Source organism: Narcine bancroftii, chromosome 3 (assembly GCF_036971445.1).
Source record: "Narcine bancroftii isolate sNarBan1 chromosome 3, sNarBan1.hap1, whole genome shotgun sequence".
NCBI lineage: Eukaryota > Metazoa > Chordata > Chondrichthyes > Torpediniformes > Narcinidae > Narcine > Narcine bancroftii.
In genome coordinates this window covers 262,489,561-262,502,536 of record NC_091471.1, presented here as the reverse complement: position 1 = coordinate 262,502,536, position 12,976 = coordinate 262,489,561, and the positions used below count along the sequence as shown (strand labels likewise).

The window sequence follows — 12,976 nt, the reverse complement described above, 5'->3', positions numbered from 1 at the left end:
GCACGGTTGCAGCGGTTGCAAGGGAAAATTGGTTGGTTGGGGTTGGGTGTTGGGTTTTTCCTCCTTTGTCTTTTGTCAGTGAGGTGGGCTCTGTGGTCTTCTTCAAAGGAGGTTGCTGCCCGCCGAACTGTGAGGTGCCAAGATGCACGGTTGGAGGCGATATCAGCCCACTGGCGGTGGTCAATGTGGATAAATGTTAAAATCCCCTTATTTGGGGTGTATATTGCAAATCATGGGGTTTTAATCTGAAGACAGCCCTTAAACAGTAGAATCTTCACTCAGAATGTGAATTTCTGGAAATCTCCACTGCAAACTCAGATATTGGGCATGAAGGGAAATGGGCATCTGGTGGGAAAGTGGAGATGATCATGTTGGATGGCCTCTGCTTCTAATCTCAACAGCTCAACTACCAGGCAATCCTTTCCCTATCTTCATGCTTTGAACATTTTTGTCCATTCAGTCAGCATTCATGATTTCATTGCTCAGCTGTTCTTTCCTGTATTTCCACTAAGATCCAAGAATCCTGTCTTCAACCTAGATTTGTTCTTGTATCTTCTATGGCAGAAGTAGGTAGGTTTAGAGTTGTTAAGAGCCAAATATTCTGTCATTGTCAGTGAAGTTTGACAACTTGGACATCAGAACAGCTGGGACTCTGGTTGCTTGGAGAGGAGAGAATCTGTCAGCCCTCCACTCTGAAGCTTGATAGATAGATCCTATTCCTGTGCACCTGTTCTGTATTTCCCTCCAGTCACTCAACTATAAATGGTAAATACTTCTTCATGAACTGTCTTAAAGTTTTACATATTTAAAAAGGTAAAAAAATATTACCACTTGCTTTAAACTGCGAGATTTCTTTGTAAGTTGACAGTTTCAGGTATGATTTGGAAGACATTCTTCTCCCTACTTTAGGAAATATTCCTGCCCAGAGTTACCTTACCTCCGTTTGTTCTTGCTCTCATTCTGATGGTGTCCAGTCCTCCTGGAACTCAACCAAGTGTTTTCATGTGACTGCATTGCAAAGCTAAGGTCACTGAGTGTACTGGAGAAATTCTACCACAGGCAGGCTCTTCAATATGGCACCGTGGACCTCTTCTAATGACCAGACAGACCAGGGCTCAGAGGGAGCCAATGCTGAGTGCTCAACCTTCACCACCAAAACCGATTATGTGCATAAAATGGCTGCCACAGTTCCTAAACTACATTAGTGACTGGCTACAGTTTAGAGGTCTTCATTGGCTGTGAGGTTTTTTTTCTGGGGGATGGTGGGTGGAGAAATTCCTGAGATTGAGAAAGGTATCATAGCAATTCAAGCCTCTTCAGGTGTTGAGACCTCCAGTAGAGATTCCAATGAGGACATTATTGCTGATGTTATGATTTAGAATCCACTGATATTCCATCTCTTTCCCCACTCAGGCATATCCACTGGGGTCGCTCCATAGGAAGCAGCCGACAATGCTTGTGATCTGTGGCCAGGAGCAGAATGGGGCCATCGGCCTGGTATGTGCCAGGCACCTCCGCACGTTTGTAAGTACCAGGCTGGGAGTAGGGGAATGGGGAACAAGTTAAGAGGGAACTAAATGGGGATGGAGGGAAAGTGGAAATGGTAAGGAAGCAGATTGGGCACTGGGGAGGTGGGAACCAGGATGGGTGGAGGAGTAGAACTGCACTGGAGAAATGATGAACAGGATGGGAGAAGGAGGGAAATAAGAAGTAGGATGATAGGAGTGGGGCAGAGTAGGCGATGGAGCTTGGAGTGGGGTCAGAGATCTGATGGAATAGGAGCAGGATGGATGATGGAGAGAAAGGAGGGTGCAAAGGATAAAGAAGGGTATATTCTCCACCATTGTTGTGTTGAGCTGGTTTGGTCATCACTTCCCACCCCTCTAAATTTCTGAGGGGTTGAGATCAATATGAAAATAGAACACATTTTGAAATAATTTGAACTCTTCCTGAGAAGACACTTCAGGTTCAAAATCTTTTTCTCAGAACATTTCACTCGATAAACTACCAATACCAACGTATGGAAGAAAATGTGGCTTTCTGGTCACAGAACTATACAAGCCCAACTTGTACGCGAACCAAGTTGCTCATCTGAGCTTGTGCTATTTGCCTGCCCATTGCCTATATCTAGCCATCCCCTTCCTATCCATGTGCCTGTCCAACTGTCTTTTAAACATTTAATTGTACTCAACCCCGCCATCCTCTGTGTGGAAACATTGCCCCTCATGTGCCTTTAAAATCTTTCCCCTCTCACCTTAAACCTATGTCCTCTAGTTTTAGACTCTCTTCTCCTGAGAAAAGGACTGTGACTATTCAGCTCATCCGTGCCCCTCAAGATTTAGATACCTCTTATTTGAACATAGCAAGTTCCCACAATTAGCCATGCAATAATATCTCCTGTAATATACTCAATTAATCGGTCAGAGTGGTAGGTCCACAGTCGTGGCATTAGGAGCTCGGTTGGGCAGGTGGCTGAGGCTTTGGGAGTTTGGAACGGGCAGGCAGCTGGGGTGAGGATCCACTGCTGGGGCATTGGGAGCTCCAGTAGGTGGGTAGGCGGGGTGAAGATCTGCAGTTGGGAGGTCGGATGGGCAGATGACCAGGGGTGACGGGAGTTCCTGTGACCATGTGGGAGGGGCGAGGGCCCTCTGTCGTGGTGTCAGGAGCTCGGATGGGCAGGCGGTCGTGGCCAAAAATAGTGGATTGACTTTTACACAGGTCATACAAAAACACCTGATTTTTGGGCCAAAAAAAGGGGGTCCAGCTACTACATGGTTTTGATAATAACATGAGTATATACAGTTGATCATCTGTTCTTTACTGATGTTGTGGGATCGGCATCAGTAGAGTCATTGCAGAAACTTCTCCTGCTCCTCTTCGATCAATGTCATGGGATTGTTTACATCTCCCAAGGCACCTCATTTTAACTTCTCACACAAGGATCAGCATGCAGGTGGTGGAGCACTCAGTGCGGGAGTGTCAGTCCACACTACGCAGATCTTGAGACCGCAAACTTCGAATCTCACTGAGCTACAGCTGACGCAGACTGAACCCAAAGTTATGGAAGCATTCCTGATGCACCGCCTCCACTCGAGTTCAGAGGAAGGTTACGTCATGGGCTGCTCCTTGGAATTTGTCGCTTTGGCTACAAATATAAGTGCCCTGAAAGGCATCACAGTTCACTGCCTGTGAACGTTTCAGGTGGGTTTGAACACTGGTTTCCCCTAGGCGGATGTGAAAGTAGATGAACCCCTCATCTAAAGTGCAGCACTGGGACCCCTGAGGACAGAGAGCATGCTGTCCCTTCCATGGGAAAGTGGGGTGCCTGGCCACTGAGCCCAGGGCCAAGCAAACCAGCCTGCTCTCTTTCTACCCACAATGCTCAAGCAAGCAGAAACTAAGAAAGCTACAGAACAGAGATGATGATAATGATTCTAGGTCAAGTGGCAGGAAATAGAAATGTAGATACTAAACGGATGGTTTGAATTAAAAGCATGTGCTTCTGTTGCAGCTTTGGGGCATGGTTGGTGATAGCAAGCACAGAGAGAGCTTGAGCATTGGGCGACCAGGATACACACCATTTCAATGGCCCCAGACTGATGCTGGGCTTCTTAATTGCCTCATGTTACCACACCTAACGCATATTAAACTGACAATATCCCCTATAGACAGCCAGTTATTCTGCCTGAGCAAGCCAATGGGTTCTTAATCCCTCAATAGAAAATACCTTCCCATTACAACCAGGCTAAATGAGATGAGTGTGATTGAGTGAAAAGTTCAGCATGGACATGGTAGGGCTCATTTTGCCCTGTGTGTCTATGATTCCAAAGAAATGCCAAGCAGTTTGTATTTTTAACATCATCGCAGTATCCTGTCACACCAAAATTAAAGATTAACATTTGTCAGTCTACATGATAGGAAGGACTTTTGAAAGACATCTGAAATCTTTCTCAATGTTTGCTCACCTGTTTTTTAAAAAAAATCTGACATTATTCAGTGACAATTCTGTACCAATGGCTCTCATATGGAGACTTCTTGTGGTGAAGTTATAAATAAATTATTGTATGTCTATCAGCTCTGTGTTGAGAAGGGTTCAGAGACACTAGCTATACTTAATACAGAACAGCAGATGTTGACCCTGGACAGACTCCGGATTATGAAACCCACCTGAGACTGTTTAACATTCCTCATGAAGAAACACAACTAATAAACTGGATAATTCCACCTTCATCTTATTTCTGAAAAGAGGCCACAGTTCCTGATGTTGCTGATTGCACCAGCAGGGATGGAAACAATCTCCCAGCGGTTGGCATGGATACAAATCCATATTAACTTGTTCTCTGCACACGAAGGATACCTCAAAGGGAAGTTGTCGTCCTCTTCCCCCACCCCAACCCACCCCTCACCAAATCAGTGCATCGATGGGGTACTCACCCACTGTCCCAGCAGACTGGTAGTTGTCCTGTAGCCTCATCTGTGAGACAATTTTAATATTAGGAATGTGGCAATATTAAGATTCAATCATACAAAAAAATAATCACTGGTCCCACAAGCTCACAAAAACAACCTAGAAGGCCTTGGGCCCTAAACGTCAGTAATATATCTTTACCTCCTATTGATGCTGCGAGACTGACTGAGTCCCTCCAGCATTTGTGTGTGTTTTAACAACAAATTATCATGGTGACTTAAACACTTTGTCTACACCCAGCCACTTAATTCTATGAAAGAGACAAAAACTCCAGGATCAACAGAGTCAATATCTTTAGGTTATTGAGGCAGGTCCAGATGATCATGAAGAACAAGTGTTGCCTACAAAGGCACATACCTATGGCATGGTCTGATTTGTATCCCAGAACCGGATAAACTGCAGGGCATGAACCTCCACGGCACCTAGTGGACTACCCTCCAAAGATTTCTATCCAGTTCCCCTTCACATACAAACCACAGTAATGCAAGACTTGAAGTTAATGGTAGAGGAGGCTATCCACCTCGTTATGTCGATGGCAGAGACAAGTGGCCATAAGAGAGATCTTGGGGAACTTTAACATCCCAACTGCTATCGCAGTTAGTTCTGCTGCCTCACTGCTCAACCCCAACCTTGAGCACTACCAAAGTGAAATGTCAATGTTCTCTATATGACCAGATGGCTTTCTTACAGGTGAGAATGTAAATTTTAAAATACTAATCGGAAGGCAGAAGATGTCGGCGTTCCATTCTTTTGTTATCAGCTTATTTGGAAGCTAGTAAAAGACTATTAACCATTGGTTAAGGGACATGACCCCGATTAAAGAATCCCTTGAGAAATCTAAGGAATATGTATTTGTATGGAGTGATCTGTCAAATGTTCCAGAGACCTAGGCATCAGAAGGCAAAAACTGAGTTGTTAGCCATGAGGCAGGCTCTCTTAATAGAAAGACAAGCAGCTTGTGGCAATGCCTCTTGTTGTAAATGAGTTCTCACGCTTTGCAAAGTGATTAAAAGCTTGTTTATCCAGGTGTATTTGTCATTGCTTTCAAACAATCAAAGGTCCAATTTAACATTGATGCCCCATTTTCCTGCCACATCTCAAGGTGGATTGCAGGAAATCATGGCAGGTGAAAGAAAATATTTCAAGGAGTTAAGTGGAGAAATGGGATTGATGATATTGTTCTGAGAGGCAACATACCCATTCAACAGGCTGAATGGGCTGTGTCAAAAGGAATACGACAAATGAGAATGTGCCATGCATGCAGAAGCTTTGGACAAAATTTGACATGGAACTACTTCCTCAGGCAGGTAAGCTGAAGCAGGATCAGGAAGGTTTTAAGAGGATCTTACAGGAAGATAAAGTTGAAACTCCAGAGGGCAAGTCTAGGTAGCTGAGGGCACGAGTGTGGTGGAGTGATTAAAATTTGGGACATGTAGAACTGATCTTAAGCAGAGCTGAGAATTAGGTATTTGAAGGGATGGGGAGGGTTACAGAGTTAGCAGGGAGGTGTGGGGAGAAATGGTCAAGGCTCTATGGATAGGAGAGGGTGCAGTAGGTTGGACAATTTTTAAATATAGAGACTGGTGGATATTTGATGACATAAAAATGAAACATTGATGATTCACGCTTTGTTTTCCTGACAGGGATATGAACCGACCATCTATTATCCCAAGCGTTCCTGCAGATCCCTCTTCTTGGACTTCACGGTTCAGTGCGAGAAGCTGGATATTCCATTTCTCTCCTACATTCCGACTGAGGTGATAAATTTGGAGGCTATAGCTTCCTCAAGTAGCTTTTACAGCATGGCTGGGCAGCTCAGCTAGATGGATGAGATGGGCAGTTTGTCCATTGTGTGGTGGGACTGGCCTGAGGGTGGAGTGACCCACTCCTGCTATTGTTTTCTTCTGTTCTTATGGTTTTGTTCACCATTTTGGCCTAAAATTTGCATCTGTTTTGTTTTCATTATATACCCATAAATGGGCACATATCCATTTATCCTCCGACTATGCTTAGTCGATATTAAGTGGTATATCTTAGAGGTACAGAAAATAATCAAAGGGACAACACAATCTGAGTGGTGAACTCAATAATGCTCAATAATGTTCCACACCATTTTTAACATCGCAGCCCAAATTGTACCAGATCTGGGTAATAAATGCCTGAGCCTGGAGAGAGAATAGCGTAGATTCATCAGAATATGGTGTCACAACAACAATCTTGCGCTCAACATTAACAAAACCAGGGAGATGATTGTGGACTTCAGAAGGGAGTCAGGGAAATATGATCCAGTCCTCATCGAGGGCTAAGTAGTTGAGAGGATCAAGAACTTCAAATTCCTGGGTGTCAATATCTCCAAGGATCTGTCCTGAAGTCTCCATGTTGATGCAACCACGAAGAAGGCAGGCCTTATTCATGAGGTGCTTGAGGAGATTTGGTAAGTTACAGGTGGACTGTGGAGCATTTGGCTGGTTGCATCACTGCCTGGTATGGAGGTGCCAAATTTCAGGACAAGAATAGACTCCAGAGGGTTGTTAACTTGGCCTGCAACATCATAGGCACCAGACTCCACTCCATCGAGGACATCCACATGAAGTGCTTATAAAAGGAGCCTCTATCCACAAGGACCCACTCCCCAGGTCATACCTTCTTCACTGCTACAATCAGGAAAAAAAGTACAGGAACCTAAAAATGTCCACTCAGCGGTACAAGGACAGCTTCTTACCCGCTGCCATCAGATTCCTGAATAATCAATTAATAAAATATACTGCCTTACTTTTTGTGTTCACTTTTTTTTATATTGATGTTTTATTATGAATGCTTGTACTTTGACTTGCCACAAAACACCGAATTACGTGTCTTGTGCATGACAATAACACTGAATTACGAATTACACAAAACACAGAATTACGTGACTTGTGCATGACGATAACACGGAATTACAAATTACGCAAAACACCGAATTACGTGACTTGTGCATGACAATAACACCGAATGACGAATTACGCAAAACACCGAATTACGTGACTTGTGCATGACAATAATACCGAATGATGAATTACGCAAAACACCAAATTACGTGACTTGTGCATGACAATAACTCCGAATTACGAATTACACAATAACACCGAATTACGTGACTTGTGCATGACAATAACACCGAATGACAAATTACGCAAAACACCGAATTACGTGACTTGTGCATGACAATAATACCGAATGATGAATTACGCAAAACACCAAATTACGTGACTTGTGCATGACAATAACACCGAATTACGAATTACGCAAAACACCGAATTACGTGACTTGTGCATGACAATAACACTGAATTACGAATTACGCAAAACACCGAATTACGTGACTTGTGCATGACAATAACACCGAATGACAAATTACGCAAAACACCGAATTACGTGACTTGTGCATGACAATAATACCGAATGATGAATTACGCAAAACACCAAATTACGTGACTTGTGCATGACAATAACTCCGAATTACGAATTACACAATAACACCGAATTACGTGACTTGTGCATGACAATAACACCGAATGACAAATTACGCAAAACACCGAATTACGTGACTTGTGCATGACAATAATACCGAATGATGAATTACGCAAAACACCGAATTACGTGACTTGTGCATGACAATAACACTGAATTACGAATTACGCAAAACACCGAATTACGTGACTTGTGCATGACAATAACACCGAATGACAAATTACACAAAACACCGAATTACGTGACTTGTGCATGACAATAAATTCTGATGATACCTGGATGACAAAAAATCAATCACAAGAAGAAATTTCTCAACTGAGTCTCTGATCCTTTGAATGTAAAGGAAATGGAGTGAGTTAATCAAAGTTTTTGACATTTTATGAAGATCGTTACAGGCAGTAGAGAAAATTCACTTCATTCTTCATGAAAGTTCCCTTGATATTGTCCCATCAAATGCCTCCAGGGCACAGAATGCACAGGGTAGATAGAGAATAAATCTCCCTAACACTGAAACCATCAAACAATTCCACAACAGGGATAAAGGAGGTGAGACACAGGGCAAAACTCTCTATACTATTCTGAGATGCAGATGGTTAGGATATAAGAAATGTAGTATGTGGTGAGTTGATGTGGGCTGAATCTGGTTTGTTTCACTCTTTGTCAAGTGTGCTCATTCCTGTCTTCCTTCCTCCACAGGTGCAATTGATAAATGATGCCTATAATCTGATTATAGATGCTGTGCTTGGGCTCTCAGATGAAGTGGGCCTGAAGGAGCTGTATTGCAACATCCTGACTACAATGAAACATGTGAAAATACCTGTTATCAGCATTGATGTCCCTTCAGGTAAAAAAAAACCAGACAACTGCTTTCCAAAGTAGTATTGTGGACTTGACCAACCTAAATCATCCTACCTCTGTCAACTTTTGTGAGGGGAATTGCAGGTGGAATCTCCCAACCATCTTCTGATCTTCTCCCCAATTTCTGGGCAATTTCCCCCTGTGAATTGTCCAGTTCTCTTTTGGGAATGACCACTGAACCCGCTTTCTTTTCAGTCACCCTCTTTCCATTTTCCAATCCAGTTTTTTCCCCCCAATCATATTAAATCTGTGTTTTCTCTTTCACTATACAACCTCCCATAAAGAGCAACTTCTACTTATTTTCTCTATTAATTGTTTCTTAATTTGAAACCCTCAGTAAAAAAAATCTCCTCATAACCCTCCGTGCTACAAGGGTAAACAACCCAGTTATTAAAAATCTACTGCACGTGACTGGAGTCCCTCCTCGGCAGGACCACTAACATAAATCATCTCTGTAGCGGCCCCCCCTCCCCAAAGAAGTAGGAAATGGGGCTGACTTCATGGACACTACCCCCCCATCATAATTATCGTCCATTCATTATCGCTGGAGGCATGCTGTCGCCATTATTGGGAGAATGTGCTGAAATTCTGATCGGTAACATCCCTTCTTGTTTTAGCTTGTTCCAATTAAGTAACACATTATAAAATTTGTCCTTGTTTTAAAATTCCTCCATGGCCCTACCACTCCCTTTCACTGAAATCTTCTCCTGTCTTAAAGCTATCTAATTCTGGCCTCTTGACTATTCCAGCTGTTGGTGATTACTGAGTCCCTAAGATATGGTATTCCCCCTTTAACATCTTCACCTCTTTCTGCTTTTAAATTGGTGCTTAAAACCTATTTTTAATGACCAAACATACAGCCACCACTTTTGTGGCCCAGTATCTGACATCCTAAAATTCAAGGTTATTTTATTATCATGTATTAAAACAGAAAATGTGTTATTACACAAAATTTCCTTTAGTCTTCCGTAAGGCAGATAAAGATTCATTCTCAGTTTTTGCATCTTGGTTCTGATACCTGGTACCCCTTCAGCCAGTCTCCAGCGGCCTGTGGGTCATCTCCTCTGTTTCTCCTTGTCAAACAGGGAGTGGGGGGGAGGGGGTGGTCTCCCCGATTTCTGGTGAACTGTGTCAGTCCTCCACTTCCCCGAACGGAGTCTGCGACCCCTCGTGGCCACTGCCAATCATAGGCACCACCATCTTGGGCCCAGACCCAGCAGTCGTGGGATTTTAAAATAAATCACTGTTGGTTCCTTTAACGGGCCATGTAAAGCCTGCATGGAGCTGAAGGCAGTCGGACTGGGCATTTGGACCCCATGGGGGAGCACTGTGACTGCTCCCTACTCTCCAGGGTCTGCACCACTACAGCAGCCCCGGCAGTGCTGTCATTTTTAAAAATTATTCCTATTGGATGCTTTTATTGTGTAAATTTTATTGTGCTTATTGTGGGTGGCATGTTTGGCTTAGCAGTTAGGACAACACCTTTACAGCGCCAACAATTGGGATCAGGGTTCGAATCCCATGCTGTCTGTAAGGAATTTATACGTTCTCCCTGTGTCTGTGAGGGTCCTACCCCCCAAGTGCTCCGGTTTCCTCCCACCATTTGAAACTTACCAGGGGTGGTAGGTCAATTGGGTGTAAACTGGGCAGCACGGACTTGTGGGATGAAAGGGCCTGTTATTGTGCTGTATGTCTAAATAAAAAAAATGCTTCTTGTTAATATATTGAACTCTAGATTAAGCCCTTAGCTACCACTCATGCATTGGCTAACTCAGTGGTGTGGCTATTCACAATGGTTCTCCAAGAATTTGGACATGACTGACATTTATTACCCAGCTTTGAGAAAGTTGTGGTAAGATGCCTCCTTGGACCACAGCAGCGCTTCTGGTGAAAGTGCTCTTACGACATGTTCTGTTCAGAGTCCCAGGATTTAGAACTAGTGATTAAACTGATAGGAGCAATGAACCTCTGCAATTAAGCCCTCTGATTTTGTTGATCAGAACTGGTACCAGAGGACTCATATTTTTAATCAGATCTGGCCTGGCTTAAAAAAATCATAGCGTGATAGAAATTTGAGGCATTGGAAGAGGTCTTCCAGCCAAATCTGAACTAATGAGACTGATTCCACTTTCCAGCACTCGATTAATCACCGTGTAGGTTATGGCATATTAGATTCTCATCCAGGAACAATTTAAGCGTGTTGGGGGTTTGTGCCTCTATCACATTTTCAGAACAATTCTCCCCCATCCTCTGAAAGTTTTTTTTTCATTTCCTTTTTATCTTTTCAAGACTTATCTTGCTCCGTAGTCATTGTCCTCTCTGCTGGGAGGGGATAGACTCTTCAGGTATATCATAGTTAACCCCAACTTGTCACCAGGGACAACCAGGTGTTCAGGAGAAGGGAGTTCACACTGGGAAATAAAAAAGCATCGAGAAAGAAGTCAACTCAAGAACCTGGTAATGAAAGCTGCCCTTTACAATGCTGGAGAACACCTGGATTTCAGATACAACAAAGACAAATATCCTCAACAGCAAAATCATCTGTGTGGCTTCATGCTTCACAGCAAAATACATAGCATCAACTGGAGTGCTTCCAAAACAAACACCTGTGGAAAATCTTCAGAATTTTTCAGGCGAAGAAAAATCTCCAGTGGAGGGGCAGTGAAGGATAAATGCAAAATCTTTGATGGTGATGGACAGCTTGTCCTGGTATGACGAATACCACACACAGCTGCCCAGAACAGCTGTGTGTGTAGCCAATGGATGGGTAGTGTTGAAGGAATCTAGCATAGGACATTGGAGGAAATACAATAGAGAAAGAGAAGAAGTGTGACCTGATATGAGAGACCAGCTGTGGTTCTCTCTCGTGGGATCCTTATCTGGCGTTGGAAGCACGAAGGGTTGAATGACTCATTATGTCTAGGTTTCTCATTGTTTTATCCCTTTGGTCTTCTCCATTCCAAAGAAAACAACTCTAGCCCGGCCAAATTTCTCCTCATAAATAAAATTCTACAGGCCTGGCAACAACCTTAAAATTCTCCTCTGCACCCTGTCCTTGCCCTGACATTATTCCAGTAGTGCAGTAACCAGAACTGTGCACAGCACTCCGCTGTGTCCTAACTAGTCTTGTTACATGCTTTCAGCATGATGTTTCTTGTGTTTGCACAGGCTGGGACGCAGAAAAGGGGAAAGGTGATGGCATCAATCCTGAGGTCTTAATTTCCCTAGCTGCACCGAAGAAATGTGCCACCCATTTTTCTGGAAAGTACCATTTTCTAGCTGGCCGCTACCTGCCCTATGACCTACAGAAGAAATATGACCTCAACCTCCCAGACTACCCAGGAACTGACTGCATAGTACAACTTTAAAAAGCTTATACTAAAATTATGGAATCAAACCAGGAGAGGACTGAGCATAACTAGAAGCTCCCTGGGTAAGCGTGATGTCCACTCCTTCAATGAGAGATGCACTCTCCAGAAATCATACAACCAGCTTACCCAGTTCCTTAGAAAGATCCCCAGAAAATGCATCTCCTTGGGGAGTGATTTGGGCATTGTTATAGATGATTGTCACAGTTCAAATTTGTTTAGTTTGTGTGTTGCGAATTGTACTGATTTGTTTTCAGCTTTTATCAAAGCTCTTTTGTTGCAGAGAATGATCTTTATGTAATTTCATCCTTTGGCCAGACTGGAGATCAGTGATTCCCTTTGTGATCTTTTTAAATGTGCACACAGTCATTACCAATAATTATATTGGAGGGGACCAGGACATATCTGTGACCTTTATATAATCCTGGCCAATTCCCTGGTGTTCAGTTCTGGAGATAGAAGTGGGAATGACACTTTGGATATCAGGAATGTTTCTATTTTAGTGTCAGTGCTATGTTAACCACAGACCCTGGTAACATTAAGCAAATTACTCAGTGTAACAATAGTGGGGGGTGGAGTCACGTTCCTGAGCTCTAACAAATCTGTAAACTCCCACCTATCTCAACAACCCACTCCATTTCAGCCATCACAATCCAACCCCATACGGTATAGCATTAGTCTTAACAAAACCTCCCTCCACAGTTGATCAAAAACCCAGTTTCTGTTGACTCACAGGAAAGATCTAAAAGAGAAAGGATCACTTGGGTTTACGA

At 43.2% G+C, this 12,976-nt stretch overlaps 1 protein-coding gene across 1 annotated transcript in view; it reads left to right on the top strand.

Annotated features, from left to right (window-relative positions):
* Window positions 1-12,402, top strand: part of yjefn3 (YjeF N-terminal domain containing 3) — a 100,211-nt gene extending 87,809 nt beyond the window's left edge. The window contains exons 3-6 of the mRNA XM_069927914.1: window positions 1,414-1,524; window positions 6,112-6,225; window positions 8,674-8,821; window positions 12,004-12,402. Of these exons, the coding sequence (XP_069784015.1) occupies window positions 1,414-1,524; window positions 6,112-6,225; window positions 8,674-8,821; window positions 12,004-12,203 (573 nt within the window). The 3' untranslated portion in view covers window positions 12,204-12,402. The remainder of the gene's footprint in view (window positions 1-1,413; window positions 1,525-6,111; window positions 6,226-8,673; window positions 8,822-12,003) is intronic.
* Window positions 12,403-12,976: the final 574 nt, after the last annotated feature.